This window comes from Macrobrachium nipponense, chromosome 5, assembly GCF_015104395.2.
Source record: "Macrobrachium nipponense isolate FS-2020 chromosome 5, ASM1510439v2, whole genome shotgun sequence".
Lineage (NCBI taxonomy): Eukaryota > Metazoa > Arthropoda > Malacostraca > Decapoda > Palaemonidae > Macrobrachium > Macrobrachium nipponense.
In genome coordinates, this window is record NC_061107.1 from 48,347,313 (window position 1) to 48,370,700 (window position 23,388).

Genomic DNA, 23,388 nt, shown 5'->3' on the forward strand with positions numbered 1-23,388 from the left:
AAACTCGACAAGCGTACACTTTTTTTACAAAGACAATTTAATAAATCATGATTATTATGAATTTCATATTCCATTTTGGGTATTAAAAACAAAACTTTGTTATTTATCATAAATGGAGATCTCCTTTTCTCAAAGATCGTAGCCTTGAGCACAGTGTGAGGTGTGCTGTCAAGCAAGACGGGGGCGTTACTAAGCAACCCTCCCCTCTCTCTTCACTAACTACGCATATATTATGATATTCTGTAATAATACTGAGCGATTTTCTTCGTCTGTATGTTAGCGAGATGTTTCCCTTGTCTTTTCCTCATTGGCATGATGAAATTCTTGCCGAAACATACATAAACATACGTGAAAGCAGGCGAATGTCAGAGGTGAAATGAAACGTGTAGACTACTTGACGTCTGTGATTGCACTAAATCAGGACTGGACTTGGTAGCTTGAGCCTGAAGTCTCCTTCTCGACTCGGGGAATGTCTACAGATGCCATTTCTCCAATTTCTTTGACAATAATTATCAAAATTTACGATAATAGAAGAAATATTGCATTTTCTTGTACGGATCAATGTTTTAGGCTTATTGAGTTATGTTAACCCTTAAACGCCGACTCTGGACGTATTTTACATCGACATTTTTTGTCTCTCGGGTGCCAACTTGATGTATTTTACATCGACATACAAAAGTTTTTTAAAAATTCGCGGAAAAATACTTTTAGGCCTACCAGCCGAAAACTCTTGAATCACGCGCCTTGGGGGATGCTGGGAGTTCACAGATCAAGGTGTTGTTTTTGTTTAAAATCGTTACGCAGGCGTGCAAGCGCGAATTTCTTTCTTGCCGCACTAAAAAGTATCTGCGACACATCTCGGAAATTAATTCGTCACTTTGACATAACTTTTTTACCATTTTAAATTAGCCGTTACATGGAGTATTATATATGAAAATGTGTGCATTTTTATATAGAATACAACAATAAAATACTCATGATTGTAGCTTTTATCAGTTTTGAGATATTTTCATATAAATAACGATAAGTGCCAAAATTTCAACCTTCGGTCAACTTTGACTCATACCAAAGAAATGATAAAAAAACGCAATTGTAAGCTAAAACTCTTATATTTTAGTAATATTCAATCATTTACCTTAATTTTGCAACTAATTGGAAGTCTCTAGCACAATATTTCGATTTATGGTGAATTTATGAAAAAAATCATACATGCGATTGTGGTAATGTTTGCACCATTTTAAATTAGCCGTTACATAATGTTTTATATATGAAAATGTGCGCAATTTTATGCCACAATACAATTAAAAACAACCCATGGTTGTAGCTTTATCAATTTTGAAATATAAGTGACAAATTTTCAACCTTCGGTCAACTTTGACTCTACCGAAATGGTCGAAAAACGCAACCATAAGTGACAAATTTTCAACCTTCGGTCAACTTTGACATCTACCGAAATGGTCAAAAAACGCAATTGTAAGCTAAAACGCTTATATTCTAGTAATATTCAAGCATTTACCTTCATTTTGCAACAAATTGGAAGTCTCTAGCACAATATTTCGATTTAGGGTGAATTTATGAAAAAATAACATTTTCTTTACGTCCGCACGGTAACTCTTCTGAAAAAACCATACGTGCGATTGTGGTAATGTTTGCACCATTTTAAATTAGCCGTTACATAAAGTTTTTATATATGAAAATGTGCGCAATTTTATGTAGAATACAACAAAAAATAGTTGGAAGGTTGTAGCTTTTCTCATTTTTGAAATATTTGCATATAAATCATGATAAATAGAAAAAAAAAAACCACCACGTTCGGCGGTCAACTTTGACTCTACCGAAATGGTCGAAAACGCAATTGTAAGATAAAACTCTTACAGTCTAGTAATATTCAGTCATTTATCTTCATCGTGAAACAAATTCGAAGTCTCTAGCACAATATTTAAATTTATGGTGAATTTTAAAAAAAAAAACCTTCCTTCCCTCCGCGCGCGGATTCTCCGCCACAAATCTCCGAAATGCGTAAGTCCCATTCTCGGAATATTTGCTCCATTTCATAAAGGCATTTCATAGAGTTTTATATATGAAAATGTGCACAATTTCATGCAGAATAAAACGAAAAATATTTGAAAGTTGTAGCTTTTCTTATTTCCGAAATAATTGCATATAAAAAAATATATATAAAAAAATTCGACATTCGGTCAACTTTACCTCGTCAGATATGGTCGAAAACTGCATTTGTAAGCTAATATTCTTACAGTATAGTAATATTCAATCATTTGTCCTTTATTTTGAAAGAAATTGGAAGTCTCTGGGACATATTTAGTTTATGGTGAATTTTTGAAAAAATATTTGTTTACGTCCGCGCGTTTACGAATTCATGCATTATTTTGTGATAATATTTTCTCTGTGTTGCTGTTATCGTTTTACAATGTGTTATATACCAAAATGATCGCAATTTAGTGTACATTACAACGGAAAAAAAGGTAACTTGTTACCTTTACCCGTTTTGCGCACAGCGCGATTTGAATACAATTATATATGAAATTTCGTTTTTGAGCTATCATATATCGCATTATTTATATATGATAATGATACTTTTTTTCATTTCTGATGGTTGCATACTAAATTTCAGACAATGACAAAAAAAAGGAGCCAAAAATGAACTCTTAATCTTGAAAAATAAGTGCGCTGTGATTTTTTGAAAAAAATATTTTTTCCGCTTCCGCGCTCACTCTGAAACGTCCCCGGCACACGGGAGACATTTTTTTTTACCGCTTCAGCGTTTAAGGGTTAACTAATTACCCTGTAACTACGAAAGTAAGAGGAATTTTGACGAAATATATCTTATACGTATTCTCAATTGCCATATGAAGCTCCATGAATTTTTTCATGACTTTGCATTTTTCGCCCTATACCTCCATATATAGGGGTTCCGGCCGGCCCCCTTAACTCGTCAGATATGGTCGAAAACTGCAATTAGCTAATACTCTTACAGAATAGTAATATTCAATCATTTTTCTTCATTTTGAAACAAATTGGAAGTTTCTAGGACAATATTTTGATTTATGGTGAATTTTTTGAAAAAAAAATATTTGTTTACGTCAGCCCGTTACGAATTCATGCATCATTTTGTGATAATATTTTGTGTGTTGCTTTTATCGTTTTACATGTGTTTTATACCAAATGATTGCAATTTAGTGTACATTACAACGAAAAAAAAACAACTTGTTACTTTAACCGTTTTGCGCATAGCGCGATTGAATACAATTATATATGAAATTTTGTTTTTGCGCTATCATATATTGCATTATTTTATATATGATAATGATAATTTTTTTTCATTTCTGATGGTTGGCATACTAAACTTCAGGCAATGACAAAAAAAGGAGCCAAAAATGAACTCTTAATCTTGAAAACTAAGCACGCTGTGAATTTTTGAAAAAAATGTTTTTTCCGCTTCCGTGCTCACTCCGAGACTCCCTCGGCACACGGAAGACGATTTTTAATATACCCCTTTGGCGTTTAAGGTTAATGGCGGTTTTTGCTCATCAGCACACCGCAGAGAATGGACCCCCTGGACCCCTGTCGATAACCAAGGACTGCCTGTGTATATAATATAAAAAAAAAATAATAAATGTTTGACGTGGGAAAAAACAAAAACCTATTTTTTGTAGTAGCTACTGAGTCCTCAAATAGAGTTACCCTCTATAGTTGTGTGCCAGAGCCCCATGGCGACTAGACTAATATCAAAGAACTATCTTTTAACCTGGTCTTGTAGCTGGGTATTGTGTCGCAATGATAAACACTATGACACATGATCAAGTATAATGGATTCAAAGACTCAAAGACAAAAATGCCTTTTGTCTTGTCTTTAGTGAAGCTGTACCCAGTTTCCCACGTCAAGACTACAGTAGTGACTATTATGGCACATACACGTTGGCCATCTTGTTTTATGATCGGCCCAATCTTATTTTACAATCAGGCCAGTTAAAAGACCAAGAACCATTATTCTGTTGGTCAACACAGGATGAACCTTTACCCAAATCCCATGCTATTCGTCAGGGAAGTGGCAGTGTTTGAGGACTCTACAGCAACTACCAATTTTATGTTAAAACGGGTTTTTTTTTTTTTTATAAGACAGTCGCTGTTTTGTCCTAGAAGGAGCATTACAAAGAAATTGACAGATGATGAAAAGCTTAAGCTTCCAAAATTTCCATCCCAACAGTCTCAAAATTTAAAGTAAATAATTTTTGGTCCAAGGTCAAGCCTCAAAGGAAAAAATCGTTTGCACGTCAGAGAGCTGAGAACACTTACGAATCACCAAATCCTCTAATCAACAAATCTCTGGAAAATATGTCTCAAGTTGCTATTGGTCAGCTGCCTAACTGACTAGCGATGTGTAAAGTTATTCAGCGCAAAAGGATTTTGTTTTACAGGGTAAAAAGTATATTAGCTCTTTCATTTGTCCAAGTTAATGACCTTGACTGTCATGTGGATACCTACCATTTCTCTACGTGAGGAGCTAGTCTGTTTTTTAATTGTTTTGAAGACAACTACATTGGTTATTGTTCCAACGAACCCTTGAAGAAGGTAAACTAATAACCGTACAGAACAGCAAACAAACTGACAGAGGGCTGCATGCGGAGCTAGGAATGCTGCATCCAACAATTTGGAATTTCATTGATGGGCTGAAACGAGTCCAAAAAGGACGTGATGGATATTTCAAAAAGCCTACAGCTGGTCATGAGCCACAACTTAAGTTACTGAAATACAGAAAGACAGACAAAAGAATATTAAAAATTCTATCTTTTTTATGGCAACAGCAATGAGGTCGAGTATTTGTAAGCTATTGCACATAACTTATTAAACAGTTTCCTGATTTTTGTATTCTGGACTATTTTGAACTAATTTAATTATTTATATATTAGAATTAGTATGTGTAATACTAAAAAATATCCACAATTATATATTGAAAATATATTTCTATGTAAAAATATATAACAAAAACTTTTGAACACCTGAACGGTGTTCCTCCTCAGTGAACGACTTTCTAGTTGCCAGGAGGAATTGCAGGAAGCATGTCCTGGCGGAAGCCACCATCCGCCATGAACCGAACAAACTCATACCTTCCTCAATTTGGGGGACGGACCTCTTCCCTGCACCAGTGGTGGCGGAGGTCTTACATGAGGCATCTAAGGTGAACCAGTGCCTCAAGGTCAGGTGGGGCTAGTGTCTAAGAGGAAACAGGAATCCTCTGGTTCGAACCCGAGGATTAAGAAGAAGCCGAGGAAGTTCTTGCCCTTCCAGAACCCTCAGCAGACGCTGGTCCAAGCGGTACAAGTACCTCAAGGGCAACAGCACTCCTCCTCCAAGGGTCAACAACAGTACCTAGTCCTGGCCCCACACACGTCACAAGCAACCATCAGCCTTCTACAGCCTTCGCTGTCTCCCCAGCCTACAGCCCCACCTATGAAGGCCAGAATTTTCAGGCCTTCAACAGTTCGCGAGAGGCAGCAGAGCTAGGGGTGCCTCTCGTTTCAGGGGATCCGGCAGTGCTACAAACAGGGGAAGAGGCTTCCGAAGAGCAAGAGGTGGTCGCCCCTCGGCAATCCAACAGTGAGAGTCCCAAGGTAGGAGGGAGACTGTACTCTTCCGCCAGCAGTGGAGGTTCAGCCCCCTGGGCTCAGAGCATAGTAACCAAAGGCCTAGGTTGGAGTTGGCTAGAGGGCCCTCCTCCAACCAAGAGCTAAGGAAACAAGGAATAATGCTAGTGGCTTATCTGGACGATTGGCTTATTTGGGCAAAAAATCCCAAAGAATGCAAGGAAGCAACGGTCAAGGTGATCAACTTTCTGGAACATCTAGGTTTCCAAATAAACAAAACCAAGTCCAGACTTACACCGGAATCTCGATTCCAGTGGTTAGGCCTTCAGTGGGACTTACAATCGCGCACACTATCAATTCCGTCGTTGAAAAGGAAAGAATAGTAAGAGCTACAAAGCAATTTCTCAAACAACAACAAAACATCCCGGAGGTGCCAGGAGAGGATCCTGGGCTCACTCCAGTTTGCATCAGTCACGGACGTTCTGCTAAGAGCCAAACTCAAGGATATAAACAGAGTATGGCGTTCCAAAGCGAATTGCAGATTACAGGACAAACTAGCCTCTATCCCGGCGATCTTACAAAAGCGTCTGGACGGAGGCAAAGAATTTATCAAAAGCAATTCCCCTACAATTTCCTCCTCCATCATTAGTGATCCACACGGACGCTTCACTAACAGGATGGGGAGGATACTCTCAGCACAAAAAAATTTCAACATTCCGTCAACTACATATCAATGTACTGGAAGCCATGGCAGTGTTCTCACTCGAAACGCCTCCGGCCGCCCAAGAACTCACATTTCAAACTAGTTTCTGGACAGTACAGTGATTCCCAACCCCAAACTAACTCAGTTAGTGCAAACTCAGACTGTGTCCGCTTCCTCAAGAATTCAGAAAACCCTAACTTTATGGATTTCCTGAAGTTCGCAGCCATGAGGAATGCAGACATTGATCCCCAGAATATTTCATTCTTGGAATCAGATAAAAGGGAGTCCTACCCTGCGTCAATATGACTCATCTGTTAAGAAACTAGCAGAGTTCCTTAAGGATTCAAACTCTCAAGTCATGACAACGAACCTAGCCATAACTTTCTTTAGATCATTGTTTGAGAAAGGTTTAGCAGCAAGCACTATCACTACACAACCAAAATCAGCTCTTAAAAAAGATCCTCCAGTTTTGGTTTTAGCATAGATCTTACGGATTCTTACTTTACCTCCATACCAAAAGCTTGTGCTAGACTGAGACCATCAACGAGACCTAAATCAGTCTCTTGGTTTTTAAAATGATGTCCTCAAACTGGCCTCGGACATTAATAATGACTCATGCAAACTATATATCTCTCCTGAGGAAAACCTATTTTTTACTAAGTTTAGCCTCAGGAGCTAGAATATCAGAACTGTCAGCCTTATCAAGGGCGGGGGGGAACCGGGTCACATTGAGTTCCTCCCCTCAGGGGGAGTCCTTCTATCCCCAGATCGCCCACTTTCTAGCCAAAAATGAAGATCCACAGGACAGATGGTCCTCGTGGAAAATCCTCCCACCATACCTTAAGACATTTCTCTTTGTCCTGTCAACTCATTAAGAGCTTACCTAGGTAGAACAACTCTGAGATCTTCAGGTCCGTGTTCATTAGGAAGGAGGGTGGTACAATCTCCCTAAAAAGGGATCAGGCAACAAATCTTATACTTCATTAAACAGGCCAACCCGGAGTCCTTTCCTCGGGCCCACGATGTTAGGGCAGTGGCCACATCTATTAACTATTTTCAACATATGAATTTTGACGATCTTAAGAAATATACAGGCTGGAAATCTCCGACAGTTTTAAACAGCACTACCTAAAACCCTTGGAAAGCCCTCAAATTTACAGCAGTGGCAGCTGGAAACACAGTTTCTCTCCGACTCTTTAGGTTCTTCTAACTTTCTTGTAGCCTTCCTTCTGCTGCCCCACTCTGCACCCTTACTTAGTTTAGTCGCCTCTATTGTAATTTTGTTACCTGAGTATTGCTGTTATGTTCATCATTCTCGTTTGGGATTCAGTTCTATTGTTTATGTATAAGTCAACTTGATATCCTGTCTTAAGCCTACCTTGTATGTATATATTTTGCTTGTTTGATAGGCTAATTATCCTTAAGTTCTAACCCATGTTTAAGGGTTCATACTATTAACTATTAATTGTAAAACTGTAATTTAAGTTGATCATTATACTATTAACCTTACAGGCGTTTGTTTTTACCTTCTTGCTTATCTGTACTGTCCCTCAAGCTTGGTGTTTTAGCATTCTCTGGTACTATTTACAGGGTGACACAGGTTAAGCCAAGAAAGGGATTTTGACGAAGGAAAATCTATTTCTGGGCAACGACCTGTGTCGCCCTGTGAAACCCACCCTGTAGTTAGATTGTCCTCACCCAGCTTACCCCAAGCTTGGAGGCTATCTTCAGGAATGACGTCACAGGTGTCTGAGGCGCTCACGGTAGTAGTAGAGGGTACCGGGAGCTGTAGCACGGCTCCTCCGTAGTTGGGGGTTTTGTCGAAGGAAGAAGCTAAATGGCAAGGGACCTCTGGTAGTGATTCCACTCGCTCCTTTACTATACCGACACTTCTATTAGAGGTGAGCGAGCCCTTTATCTTGGCATTATATTGTTTTCTTTTTTCTCTAGGATGAATAGCAATATTTATACCTAAGAAAATAGTTATCAAAAAAACCATTTCACAGGGCGACACAGGTCGTTGCCCAGAAATAGATTTTTCCTTCGTCAAAATCCCTTTATTGGGCAAATTGTTAAGGGCTTTGAGCTCCGTCTTAAGTCTGCTAAGATTTCGACTTAATATGTGTTTGGTTTTACTTAAAAGTTGCTAGGGTTGGAGTCCACCATAGGACAGAATTTTTTTGGGTGTGGCCTTGTTTTAGATATGCTTTTATCGGCAGCATTTAATATGAAATTCTTGAAGAATTCACAAGTATGTATTGTGGTTTTGGTTATGCAGAAATGGTGGTATTTTTCTGGTATGTAGATTACAAATATCCCAATCTGCTTTTTGGATATATTTTACATGTAGCAATATTTTATTATATTATCTAAATCAAGGACAATGGGGAAGTGGTCACTGGTATATGAGTCATCCAGGACATCCATTCAAGTCTTTTAGCTAAGTCAACCGAGCACAGCGCGATATCTACTGAAGAAAAGGATAAGTGGGTATTGGAGAAGTACGTTGACACATCATGTTCATTTAGGCAGCATAGGTTATGTTCTGATACATATTTCTCTATGTTTATTCCTGGTGTGTCAGCAGGGTGACTGTTAACCCAAAAGGGACTATGAGCATTAAAATCTCCTACTAAAAGTAGGGGTTCTTGTACTTTGTTAATTAATGCTGAAAGATCACTGAAATTCTAATTAAAATTTGGTTGGTTGCATAAGTTACAAATTGTAATCATATATAATTTGACAGCTGTTATCTAATATGATTGTGATGTTATGTTTAAAAGTTCATAGGTGAAACTATTATGAACATACATTGCTGTGCCTAGTTTTCCACCGTCAGTTGGTGAATAACAAGCAACTGTGGTCTCGTACGATTCTTTGTAATTCACCCAGAAGTGGTCAGGTTAGGAGGCCATTTATATACCATTGAATAATTTTATATGTCATTATTGGGAGGAATTGGTGTTATATCTGTAAATTGAATGCTGATTTTACTTAGTCTCAAAGTTTTTATGTGTTTGAACTGATTTGTGGTTTTTAATTATTGTATTTGCATGTTGGTTATTAGAATCAGCAGTTGTTTGTTTTTCATAATTACATAGTGTCTATTTTTTTATTTTGTAATTTCCTTTTCGTATTTTAAGGATTCAGAACATAATTCATACTCATGTTGTTGTGTTAAAGGGCACTTTCGTAATTTAATAAAATTGTGTCCTCTGTTTTGGTGGGTACTAGTTGGTTATAAGTACTTATGAAGCATTCATGACAACCACGTTATTGGTTATTGGTTCAGTCTCTTTGATCGAAAGCATCTGATCTTCTAGCTTTATAAATTTCTGATTTTGAAATTCTACTGGTCTTCTTTGGTAGTGTTAAGGAGTGCTGGTTTGAGGGGTTACTTGTTTTATTGTTATTAGTGGAATATTTGGGTCTTGTGTATGGTTGGGGTGTGACAGTTTTATTTTGGTTTGGTTTAATGGTATGATTTTTCATTAGTATTATATGAGAGAATACAATCATTGGTATTATCCGTTGGGAATTGTAAAGTGATTAATTGATTCTTTACTGTACAGATGTTGGTTGTATGATTGGGAATGAGCATAATTGTGTATTTCCACTTGTGATCAGGGCAATATACAATGTCTTTCTAAGAATGTTCTCCTGCTGTGGTTGGAGTTTCTTTGAAATGATTATGATTTCCAACGTTCAATTTTTTCCCTTAGGTGTGGTTCGTTCCAGTATTTTTTTTCTTCTTTTCATTTTGATTATTATTTGATGTGATATCATGCTTATATTGGAGTTTAGTACGTATTACTGATATGAGAATTAGTTTGTATACTTATATGATCTTGTTTGTTATTAATGTGATCGATATTTTGATTTTTAGTTACATTTGAGAAAGAAAGTTTTTTTTTTATGGATTACTGACGCTTCTTACTTTTAGCTCGAGTCTAGCTTCCTTGACTGATATTCCTGTCCTATTTATTAACAATTTAAGCTCTGTGTCGTATTGGTAAAAGGAAAACTCGTTAGATTCATGTGATTGGCTAGCCCACAATTGATACATTTCGGATGGTTACAGTTCCAGTTAGTGGTATGGTTACCTGATGAGCAGACTGCACATATTGCCTTATTATGGCATTTTTTGTATGTGTCCATACCTTGAGCACTGTGTACATTGTAGTGGTTTGGAATACATGGACGAATTTTCGTTTATCTTGCCCAATTATTCTGATTTTAAATGGGAGGTCTTGGTCTGAAAATTTTATTTTGGCAATGTTGATATTTTTATTCCTGCCTTTCCTCCTTGGAATTGAGTATATTTCTTGATCGTGAATATTGTTATATCTCAATTTTCAGGAGTCTAGTAGTAGTTGTTTTGAAAAGAAAGTTCTTGTTGTTTGTTGTTGCGTAGAATGACTGTGCCTTGTATATAATTCAATGTTTTGTAGCTTGTAACTGTTATTTTTATATGCTTTTTGTTGGTTTCTTACATTAACCATTCATTATCTTTGATGTGTATACATTCCTTGTCCTGTGTTATATATATGTTAAGAAATTTGTTTTCTAGTATCGCTGCTGAGATTTTGTTGTCTGTTTTGAGGACTAGAAATCTTGACCAGTTATCTGATCCAAAGAGGTCATCAAAACCTACCGATGTGGGATTAAGTCGGTAATTTTTGTTTCTTTTTGGTCCTTGTTTTATGTATGTTGCTTGTCTATTATGATTTTTATATTTTTCTGTATTGTTGGGAGGATTATTTGTCTCTAATTCAGAATTATTGTTCATCACATATGGTTCCATTGTTACGATATTGGAGTTTACCAATTTATTTTTGTTTCTTTCTTTTTTACTTTTTATGTACCCTAATTGGTGTCCTGGCTCTGCTACTTCACTTGGAACATTGTGTTCCTTTGTAGCATTTATAGCGTTTTCACTGCTTGAGGCTGTACCAAGGAAATTTGGGAGTGACGTGCCAAGTCATCGGCTGTGCCAGAGTTTTTCCATCATGGGGCTAGGAGTACTCAAATCAGCAAGTTCACTAATCACAAAAACATTTGAGAAAAAAAAATCTTGAAAAGATATCATTGGCCCTTCAAGAAGTTAAATCTTCAGCAAATGGCACAAGTGAGAAATGGCTCCCAAATGTCCGCATCCCTACCCTACCCAAAAAGAGGATGGCATAACATGATTAGTATGACCCAAGTGTAAGCAAAACCTGCTTCTTAACACTAAGAGTATTATGATAACACAATTATCCCCATCCTAATCACATTATGAGCAAACTGGACAGGATGCCGAGTTCTATTCCTATAGTGCATTTACTTTTCTAATATCACTCTGGTGGGGCAGGGTAGAAAAGGCAGAGTTGTCATATATCGGGTATGTACTAAATTCCATTAAATGCTTCCCGCAGATATAATCCTTCTTAGGAGGATTCCGCTTTAGACTTTCGGAGTCGAGGGAAAGGGTTTGCTTCTTCCCCGTTAACTTTTTTTTTTATTCCCTATTCTATTTAGCTATTCCTTCTTTCTCTTTCTATAATTATATATGTGCTAAATGGCCTGTTGGCTCCGGTGTCTGGCCTTCACTATCTTGTTTTATCAAAATCATCCAAGTCAGTCACAGGATTCAACTTTCTCTTTTCTTTTTTTGAAACACTAGAGATTCCACTATATTTCCTGTCTCTTTTGTTTCCTTGCTAAGTCTACACTTAGTCATTTCTGACACTTTTGTTGCTTCAGATGTTCTCTGGATAGCCTTCAAAACATCAATTTGAAGTATTTCAGGATATTATAGACTATTTCTTTGGCCTCAGGTGGTGGGGTGAAGGCATTTGCGGGAGTCACTTGGGCTGGGCTATACATACTTCTAACAGTGGCTGATCGAGAGCAAGCATCCTTTAATGATATTGACCATGACCTTTTCAATTCTCTTAAAAATCATAGGTTGCCTAAACTAGATCTGGCATCGCCAAGGAAAAAATATGCCACATCTTCATTTTTATTACTGAAACAGGTTTTAACAAAGAATATAAGAAGCAAAATGCATTCAAAATATCTTATGGAAACAAAGAACATTTCAAGAAATGAAAACTATTTCAATAAATGAAAACTATTTCAGTAGACTCCATGAAGCTAATATGATTACCATAACATGAACACTGGCAACGTATGATATCTGTACAAGCCACACCACAGCGATCGTAGAAAAGTAAATGCACTATAGAACTAGTCAACCCCTGGAATCTGTGGTCCAGCTCCACAGAATAGTTCTGCCTGGAAAACCAGGTCCGAACATTGTCAGGTAGATGATGGATCTACCACAGTTCTCACTATTTAGCTCCAGATTTAACCTGCTATGATATGTTTTCTTATTTATTAGATATGGAAAATTTTGACAAAAATGGAAAAATTCTCAAGTAACCCAAATTATATATAATGTTATATGGGACTCTTAGGTTCGAACCTGGGAAGAAATTCCTGAGGTTCGAGAGCCCCTCACCACGTCAAGGTGGTCCCAAAATGAGGAGGTCTTTTAGTATCCCCCCTTTCAAAATCTACATTAAGCATGTTACCGATCTTCTTTCATTTACACTACATTCATCTTTGTCAAACCCTTTAAAATTATTTTCAAAATTTCAAAATTTTTTTTACATATGCCTTGCATAAACTTTTCTGTTCTCCCTCCAAAATTCAATCAATGCTAAATATAAGTGGCAATTTAGGGAACACAGAATAAAGGAAATGCAGATCCACTACCATTGCATCCGAATGTAGCTCATCAAGATGCTGGGGATAGCATGGGGCATTATCAACCTGGATAATAATTTTTTAGAAATTTCCTTTTCCAGACATTAAGGGCTGACTGAGAGCAAGGTCCAGTTGATGACCAATCCTCAAATAAACACTGTGTGATCCATACCTCACTATCTGCCAAATAGTAAACAGGCAGTGAGTGTTTTCTTACCTGCTTAAATGCACGTGTCTCAGTGATAGTTGAGGAAAGACTAACCTGGACCCACTGACATTTCCTCTCAACAAAAATATAACCCTGTGTTTAGAAGCCTTTAATGTTTTAGCTCCTTTTCTGTCAACAAACATCAGGTTTCATCCGCACTGAAAATTTATTGTGAATGGTATTTATTATGAATAGTAGCTACCTTTCTCAAAAAATGTCACCAAGTTGGTAAACAGACATTTCTATGTGTTTGTGCTTCTGCGTGTGCGTGCAAGTGTGCACCCAAGGGGAGGGGAAGCTTGCCATCCGACCTTATCCTTCTTTAGAGATTATTCCAATTCATTAACAAAGGTCTAGTCTTGGCAGAGATCTGGATAAAAACAATGGGGTTGCTGAATTTGTATGACAAAGTGAACGGAAAATAGAACAGATGAAAAGGAAACAATAAAGTTACTGAAGACAGGAAAGTTAAAAAAGTTTTCACAGCACTGACAGCATATCCCAGGGCACATGCTGCAGGCACACTCAATTACGGGAGTAATACGGGCAAATAATTCTCTTACCTGGTACATGTCCACAAAAGAAGAAAAGCACACAAACTACTGGAAAAACTACACAAAAATCCATGTATATTATTCACCTAGGGATTTTAGTCTCTTGTATTCCCAAATTCAGATCCTCATAATATTTACTTTCATCCCAATTCACTGTATTTAATATACCTCAGCAATTGAAGGATGTCATTTTGTTGCTTACACTTAAGGGAATTCAACAGAGATCAATTTCTATTGATAATTCAATTATTGTTAGTTTCCAGACCACACTGTAACCTAACTTTATACCCAAACCAGACTGAGAGAGAGAGAGAGAGAGAGAGAGAGAGAGAGAGAGAGAGAGAGAGAGAGAGAGAGAGAGAGAGAGAGAGAGAGAGAGAGAGAGAGAGAGAGAGAGAGAGAGAGAGAGAGAGAGAGAATCAGGTTTTCTCTAATGATATCAGATACATGACAATCCCTCTTTAACATCTTTCCCTGGTGCAGATAAACTAGTCCATCTTACCTTTAAGAACAGCATGGTGAGCAATACAAGGAAGTTCTAAGAACGTATCAGTGATCTGTCGTATGTCTTCCATTCTGACATCCTCTATGTTTCCATAGTCCACAAACACCAACAAACACGAAGTAAGGCATGGTTCTATACACGCTGCTCTGTACCACAAGCCATCTGTAATTAATAAATATCATACAGAGAGTCATCAAATAATAAAAGCTAAAAAAAAAATAGTGCAGGCATAGGTGAAAAAATTCAAGGGCACATCTACTAAGATTAGCATGGTGTTTAAAAATACACAAAACATTCTTGCAAAATGGGACTGGATAACGATAGGTAGCCAGCAACTGTGTTTAACAGGTGTGTTGAAGTCTCAGATAGGCTAATATATTATTATCTTTCAATCTTCCTCCTTTGATGACTGGCACACCTCTGATTGTGGGTTATATCAGATTTAAATATTAAATTTAAATTTAAGAGTAGAAAAACGTTGGATTCCTGTCCATGTACGCATTTAAAGAAATGAAGCTATAATGACAAGACCACAGGAAGATTTCGTTACTAGTGATAATGTAAAATCCCTAAAAACCAATATAATCAATAAATGGAACAGCATCATATAAGTGATTTGGATTCATCATGCTAGTATGAATCTAAAATTTGATGAATAACCCACATTCAAATTCCTATACAGTCACTATCTAACTTACGAACGAATTTTTCACAAATTAGTTTTTAACGTCATTTTAAAATACTGTACTCTTCACGACTATTTAGGTACCATATAAGCCTGAAGGTTGTTCCATAAATACACAAGCAGATTTATATATAACAAAAACCATCTGTGAAACTCAAAAATACACACCATCAAAATGGAAATTAACTTGCCCATATAATCACATATATATCCGATCTCGTGTGTCCTGCCAACCTTAAAATTTTGTCCCAAAACAGGGTTTCATCATATTTATCACTTGGTAGATTATACAAGGCTATGCCTAATGTGCGAGTTTCTTGTTCTGTAGATTAAAACCATAAGTCCAGACAGGGCTAAGAATTCATTACAATTTCTTTTTATTTAACAACCACTTACTGTTAAGTGCAAGACACTGGTATAAAATGATATTGTTATGATACAATAAAGTTTGTTCATACTTACCTGGCAGATATATATATAGCTGTATTTTCTGAAGTCCGACAGAATTTCAAAAACTTCCGGCACACACAGTGGTCGGCCAGGTGGTTAGTACCCATCCCCGCCGCTGGGAGGCGGGTATCAGGAACCATTCCCATTTTCTATTCATAATTTTTATTTCCACTGTCCCCTGAGGGGAGGTGGGTGGGTACTTAATTATATATATCTGCCAGGTAAGTATGAACAAACTTTATTGTATCATAACATATCATTTTGTTCATGAACTTACCTGTCAGATATATATATAGCTGAATCCCACCGTTGGAGGTGGGAAGGGACAGAATAGAAGGTTTTTGGGAAACAAATGCATGCAGATGATTTACATCTTGGTTGCATAGCTGGCTTCGTGGTTATTGCCACGTAAGTCTGCTTGTGCTACTAGAGTTGCCAGCGAAGTAGAGACCTATATAGCTGGTGCACTCCAGATGATCTGTCAACAGGGGCGAGACCACAACGTGACTAGACCATATTGACCATACCATGAAGGCTAAGAAGTAAAATAAATATATATATAAATATATATATCACCACCTGACCAACCTAGCCAAAGTTAAGGTGTGTTAACTAAGCTTAAGAGTTAAGAAGTTGCCCTTGGAGGCGACTCAACTACTAAATTAAGAGCTCTTCCTAACCATTTTCTACAGGATAGGATGAGTGGTACTTCTTGCCCCCAAGATTGTGTCTGCAGACACGTATATGGCCTTAGCGAGCAGCAGATCTCATATGCCATCTTCACATCTCGCAGGGAGTGTGAAGTGAACACAGAGTTGCTTCGCTAAAACATGGTACTCAGGATGTTGCTGAGTGCCATGCTCTGTTGAAATGCTTCCAAGGCCACGCCCTCACCTCGTGAGCATTCAAATCAAAAGATTTCAAATCTTTGTGCAAACACAATGAAGGAGCTTTTTGAAAGAACTCCTTAACAATAAAACCAGGGTGTTCTTCGATATGGGCAAGTCTGGTCTTTTTCGGAACACTGCAGATTGCCCGAAGGACTTCGACTTTCTTGAGTTTTATGTAGATTAAACTTGAGAGACCCGACAGGGCACAGGACTCTCTCTGGCTCCTGCCCAATAACTTGTGCCATCCTTGATTCCAAGTCCTGGCCCAAGAACTAGACGGGCGGGTTTCCATTCTTAGGCCACAACGGAAGGCTTAGAGAACACACCGCCTTGTGTTCTCTAATGCCAAAACTTCTGACAATGGCTTGAAACCTCACTAACCCTCTTCTTTGTCGTATCTAGGGTGGTTAGAAAAAGGCCTTCCTGATTACGTGCAAGAAGTTAACAGGAAGGAGAGGTTCGAATGCTTTGACATCAAGAACTTCAGACTGCGTCTAAGTTCCATATTGAAAGCTTCGATCTGGACATGCACAGTCAGTCCGTCTGTACTAAAGTCAGGTGACCGACCAGTTGACCAGTCAGACGAATCAAGGACAGCAAGGCTGTACCCTGAAGACCATAAGACACTATTCTTCGCTGAAGGATGAGTGTCTGGACTGCCTGGGCGATTCAAGCTAAGCAAACCTTGGGGGGTGTATCACCGCAACCCAACGTCGTTAGCAAATCAACTCCTGAGCAACTCCTGACTCGAGCTTCTGGTGCCAGGAGATAGGAGCGAGGAGCAAAAAAGGCGATTCAGTCCTGAAGGACGAATGCTTGACAGTCCAACCTGGTCTCATGTTAAACGATCATCGGGGGTGTATAAACGCAACCGACTTCGTCAACAAGAAACTCAGGGCTACTATATGTCGCCTGATCTCGCACGAGTGTCTGACTCCGAGAAAACAGGTGAGACAAAAAGTAGATGGTGAGCGAGTTTCGAGATTCCACAGAACTCAAAGATCGTGAAGGGCTTTGTTGTTTGACAGAAGCAAATCTCTGAGCCCAAAGGCCGTCAACAACATATTTGCGTATTCTTTAATAGTTGTGACTGCCAGCTTATCCCATTCTTTCAAAACGGAAAGGGAAGACGGTAATCTTATGCTGTCAACATCTCGATAGTCTGAACGTAGTCAGACTCAGAGCGGAGAGGTTATAGGTACCTTTCGTGTTTAGAGTAGACCGACTCTCTCGGAAAAGGTCCTTGGAAAGTGAACTAGGAAGGACGTGACCTCTGTGAATCTAGGATCTTGAAGGCCAACATGGGGCGATCAGCATCATTGTCGCTCCCTGTGACGTCATAAATCATCTTATTACATTCCTAAGCATTTGAAAAAGGGGTGGGGGAAAAGAGACTAAACATCCATCCCCCGTTCAATATCATAGGATGGCGTTTAATGGTACAGCTCCCGGATCGAGAATAAGGGAGCAGAGAAGAAGAAGCCTCTTCGTCCTCAACATAGCGAAGAGATGAATGAAAGGACGTCCCTATAGTCTCCACAAACTCAACACTACTTCTAAAGAAAGATTCCACTCGGAAGTCGTAGTTGCTGCCGTCGATCGAGACGAATCGTACGGACTTTTGCAATCCTGTAACGAACCTCTAGAGGATCGTTACATTCATTAACGCCTGTTGTTATAATAGGCTCTTTCTCCAAAACCCGAACAGGGACCGAGAGAAGATACTTCTTAAGATATGAGAGAGCTGTGGAAGATCAGAGTTGATATGGACCACTGATTCCTAAAACTCGTTTCGAGGACTGGAGGGACGACCGAATTGCTTTTACTTCTTTCAGATTATGATCCAGGACATCTGAAACCCTCTCCAGATGTCCGGCACCTTCTTTCTATCACCTCAGGTGATACTTGACGCACTGAGAGATGTTCAGAATCATTCCTAGATCTTGAATAAAATTTCAGTTTCCCGGTAGGAAAAAACTGTAGAGGTCTGAATTGCAGTCTATTCAGGGAAACAAACTTCTTTAGGAAGGAAATGGTCCCCAGCAAGCTCATCCATTCCCTCACACAGTATGTTTACTTCCCTAATAAGGCTACGCTTTGTCCTAAGCAGGAGAGCATATAATAGTGCAATGTTGCGGTAGACTCGTAGTCCTATACCGTGCGGTAACGAGCACCGAAAGGAGTAAGAGATATCTCTGTTGAACATAGTAAGGCAAAACGAATGCAATGTTTATTCATTCATGTAAGAAATCCCCTCAATCTTAGGCTAAAGTCCGTGATTGTAGGGCAGAGATACAGTTAGTCAGTCAATCCCGCAGCAGAGAGAGACGTAACCTTCCGCGCATGACAGCGAACGAGCTGGTACTGGCTCGGTTAGACTGGAGGACAGTGACAGCAGCAGCTTACGATCGTCGTCTCTTAACTTTATGCCTGGGTTGCCAGCTACCCTATTCTACGAAGAAATAGGTCCCGTTATTTTTTTAGCAGAAAGAGACTCTCAGCTGGTATATTTAAGCGAAAACAGAAAACGCTAAATATATAGACGCGTTTGTGTCATCATAACACTACCATACAACGGTAAAAGATAAATCGGAAACTCCTGGAAGGCTGCAGGGAGTAACGATTAAATGTCCTTAAAATAATAGACAATAGACCTCTCGGTTGCCATCCGAAGAGGTAACTACAGCTAACGTATATGACTTGAACCAACCAGTAGTAAAATAACGCAAGGCGAAATATGATATTATATTACAATCAAGTTTGTTCATACTTACCTGGCAGACATATAATATAGCTGAATTCAGAAAAATAAACAGCTACATACATATCTGACAGGCAAGTTTCATGAACAAAACTTAGAGAATCGAAGCGGGCAGCTCAAGCTTCTTATGTTATTGGACATGAGCGTTCATTGACGTAGTCTACAAGTCTATTTCTTGTGCGAGTCTGCGAATGATGAATGAGAGCTCTTCCGAATCTTGTCAATAAGAGATTATCCGCTTACGCAATATAAAGTTAATGAGATGTTTGTCAATGAGAACTAACCCATTTACGGGACAAAGAGATATTTTGTCAATGAGGGGATGGGATACCCACTTACTTGACAAAACGATAGTATATTGTCAATGGGGGAAAGTTACTGAATTGACAAAACGTAATCCAGGAAGTCGAGCATTTTATTTTTCCGATTCCCGTCTCAAACGAGGAAGGGGCAAGAATCTGTTAAGAGATTGGGCTTACGGCAGGTAGAACGACGATGTTCAATTCGGCAGCGTAGTCCCGACTAGGAACTAACAAAATCTATCATCTGAAAAGCCCTTTCAGATGGGCTAAAAAGCTTGCAAAATTATCCTGGGAAGAGGAAGAAACTCTCCAACCAGCTTCCTCTCCCGTATCACAACTAATGCCTGCTAAAGCTTAAAATCTATTGGCAGTATGGCAAAGGAAGTCCTGTCTTGCGCTTTCCTGAAGAGCGTCCTTTTGATGAGTGCCTTTGCAAGAATCCTACTAAACGTTGCCGAGAGTCCTGACGTGCAGGACGTCGAGCTTTTACATAACCTGTAGCTGCCTTACCGCAAAGTCTTGACTGCGGTAGAGCAAAAGAGATCTTTCCTTGAGCTTTCCATAACTCCATCCAAACCTGGACTTTACGAAAAGCAATATTAACTGACAGAGACCTCTAGAATTCACGAAACCCGTGGTCTTGCTGGGTTTCGAAAACGAAGTTGCCTTTTCACTTTAAGCTTCCTCCGAAGCACTGCTTACTTCACATTCTTCGCAGCCGAGGTAGAAGGGATCACCGAAGGTAGGTAAAAAAAATCTTTAGGCCCAAATCAGCTTGAAGAGTTAAAAGAAACGTTCAGCAGGCGACACACCTGGCGTGCGCTGGCGCCTGGCGCACGCTCGGTGTCCACTGGCTCGCGCTCGGCGTCCAATTGGCGCGCGCTTGGCGTGCATCTGCGCACGCCTGGCGTCCATCCAAGCGTCCTGTTCAAGCCGAGAGTCAAAAGAAGCATGCAGAAAAGCGTCACGCTCCTGACAGGCATCAATGCAAGCAAGAGAAACTGCCTTCAGGAAAGAGCGAGAGACATCTCGGAGAGAAAACCGACTGCACGAAGCAGTCTCAGGTGAAGGGTTGATCGTGTGAGAATACGAGGGGCGAGGGAACGCCTTCTTATTCTCACAGCAACAAAGCTAGGGACGTCCGCGCTCAAAAGTGTCCTGCTACTATGACTTGCTTTCCCTTTTCTCGGTGGAAAGACGTACACGAGTTCAGGCGACGTTCGCCTTCTTACTTCTCACTGCAATGCATGACGAGAGAGAGAGAGGACGTGAAGCGTCCTCTTCTATAAAGCTTCTATTTAGAGGGCGCGAGTCCTTCCGAAAGCTCCAAACCCTGCGCAGGGAGGACGCTTCGGAGGACGAGAAGCAATCCTTCAGGATTCGTGCACGTGCACGCACTTTGGCAGCCTGGGAGTATCTTCAGGTCTGCGGAAGGCGACGTCAAGATCGGTGGGGGTTCCTCATAACCCTCCTTCGGCTTTCTACATGCTCTCTCCCTGTTCCTGGGAGTCAAGCAGAGGTCCCGGCCTAGAGGCGAAATAAGGCCGATCTGACGCACCCTCCACTACACAAGGGGCACTGTCACTGCACTTAGCCACTTCACTTTTGCTCTCCAAAGCCAGCACTTTCGATTCTAAGTTACGAATTGATAGAGTATCAAGAGAAAGGGGGCAATACCCTCTACAGAAAACTGTTTAGGGCCCGAAGGCAACATTACAGGGTTAGGAGTAACAACTACAGAAGTAGCACTCTTCACCACAATGATAGGAGAGCGAGCACCTTAGAGTCCAAGATACAGATGGAATCTATAACGTAAAGGGCATTACCTCACGAGACATATTTATAGCCCGTAGGCCATACTACAGGGTTAGGCAAAATAAAGTCTACAGGTAGGTTAGCCTACCCTGACTTTTGTTTACTGATTAATTGCCTACATACGAATCATACGTCTTCCTTACGGAATTAGACAAAGTCTCACACTCCTTACATGACAAATCTCAACAAAGAAGCAAGACCCATAGCCCTCGTGCATATCAAGTGCGGAACTACCGAAGCTTTCGGTAGCCACACCCTATCTTTGACCAGACAACACCCTCTGAAACTAGCCTAACTAGATTCAGATATACAAAAATGAATCAAATTAAAATCAATTTTAAGATAGTCGTATGCCTAGCCACAAATCCAAGTAAATAAATCAAAATACAATTAGGTATTTATAGCGGCAATGAAGTTTCCAAAATCCTAAGACGGAGGTACTGAAAACAGGTGTTTCCAGCACCGGCGACAGAAAAATTATGAATAGAAAATGGGAATGGTTCCTGATACCCGCCTCCCAGCGGCGGGAATGGGTACTAACCACCTGGCCGACCACTGTGTGTCCGGAAGTTTTTGAAATTCTGTCGGACTTCAGAAAATACAGCTATATATATATCTGACAGGTAAGTTTCATGAACAAAACACCAAGTACTATAAATAATACTCAGTCATTTATCTTCATTTTGAAACAAATTCGAAGTCTCTAGCACAATACTTAGATTTATGGTGAATTTTTGAAAAAAAAACTTTCCTTCCCTCCGCGCGCGGATTCTACGCTGCAAATCTCCGAAATGCGTACGTCGCATTCCCGTAATATTTGCTCCATTTCATATTACGCGTTTCATAGAGTTTTATATATGTAAGTGTGCACAATTTCATGTAGAATACAACAAAAATGATATTGTTAGTATACAATAAAGTTTTGTACATACTTACCCGGCAGATATATACTTAGCTATAGTCTCTGACGTCCCGACAGAATTCAAAACTCGCGGCACACGCGACAGGTAGGTCAGGTGACCAGCCCACTCCCGCCGCTGGGTGGCGGGAATAATAGGAACCATTCCCGTTTTCTAACCAGAATTTTTCTCTTCCCACCTGTCTCCTGAGGGGAGGCTGGGCGGGCCATTAATCGTATATATCTGCCGGGTAAGTATGTACAAAACTTTATTGTATACTAACAATATCATTTTTGTACATGCAACTTCCCCGGCAGATATATACTTAGCTGATTGACACCCTTGGTGGAGGGCAAGAGACAGTTACATACTAATTATTTTTTAAAATAAAAACAGGGAAACAACATACGTTGTAGGTATATTACCAAAAAACAACCTTGGTTCCTACCTGATATGGAAGAAGACTTCATTGATACTGTCTATGAGTCTGCTTGCCATCAGATTTACAGAGAGGATGAGACCTGCGTCTGATAACCTTTTCGGATCATACCAATGGGGGCTTACCCGCTTACATGGTAGAGCCTTTTCTTGGATCGTACCAATGGGGGCTGACCCACTTACATGGCAGAACCTTGACCTGTATCATACCAACGGGGGCTAACCCTCTTACATGATAGAGCTTTAGGTATTTAATACAACACAAGGAGCCTAACGACCAATCCCGATCACCTGACCACACTAACATGTTGACACGATTTGAAATCAACTCCTGCACCCTCTTTCAAGGCGACAAAAAATTGGCACCAAAAACTTAAAAACAACTTAATAACTAAAAAAGGATTGGGTTCAGCTCCCTGTCCCAGCAACGAATCCGCGGATACGTACGCTCCTAGAGTGAAGCACTTGTCATACGTTACTTGAATGTCTCTCAAGTAATGAGCTGCAAAGACCGAATTGCATCTCCAAAAGGTCGACTCCACTAGAGTCTGTATAGACAAGTTTTTGTGGAATGCCAAAGAGGTAGCGACTGCTCTTACCTCGTGAGCTTTAACTCTAAGGAGGTCCAGTTGTTCTTCTTTACACTGTAAATGGGCTTCTTTGATTACGTCTCTGATGAAGAACGCCTGAGCATTTTTAGAGATCTGCCTTCTGGGATCTCTCACTGAGCACCATAAACTTTCCTTACTCCCCTGTAGTTCGTTCTTCCTTTCTATGTAGAACTTAAGGCTTTCTCACTGGGCACAGACGCCCTTTCTAGCT

The 23,388-nt window shown here is 39.6% G+C and overlaps 2 protein-coding genes across 2 annotated transcripts in view; one reads left to right on the forward strand and one right to left on the reverse strand.

The window, feature by feature from the left end:
• LOC135215286 (tudor domain-containing protein 1-like) overlaps positions 1-23,388 on the forward strand; it is a 219,273-nt gene that overhangs the window by 99,106 nt on the left and 96,779 nt on the right. The gene's annotated exons all lie outside the window — the stretch shown is intronic.
• The window catches only part of LOC135215778 (tudor domain-containing protein 1-like), a 34,795-nt gene continuing 24,527 nt past the window's right edge, over positions 13,121-23,388 (reverse strand). The window contains exons 2-3 of the mRNA XM_064250729.1: positions 14,324-14,488; positions 13,121-13,239 (exon numbers count right to left, since the gene is read on the reverse strand). Coding sequence (XP_064106799.1) covers positions 13,121-13,239; positions 14,324-14,488 — 284 coding nt within the window. The remainder of the gene's footprint in view (positions 13,240-14,323; positions 14,489-23,388) is intronic.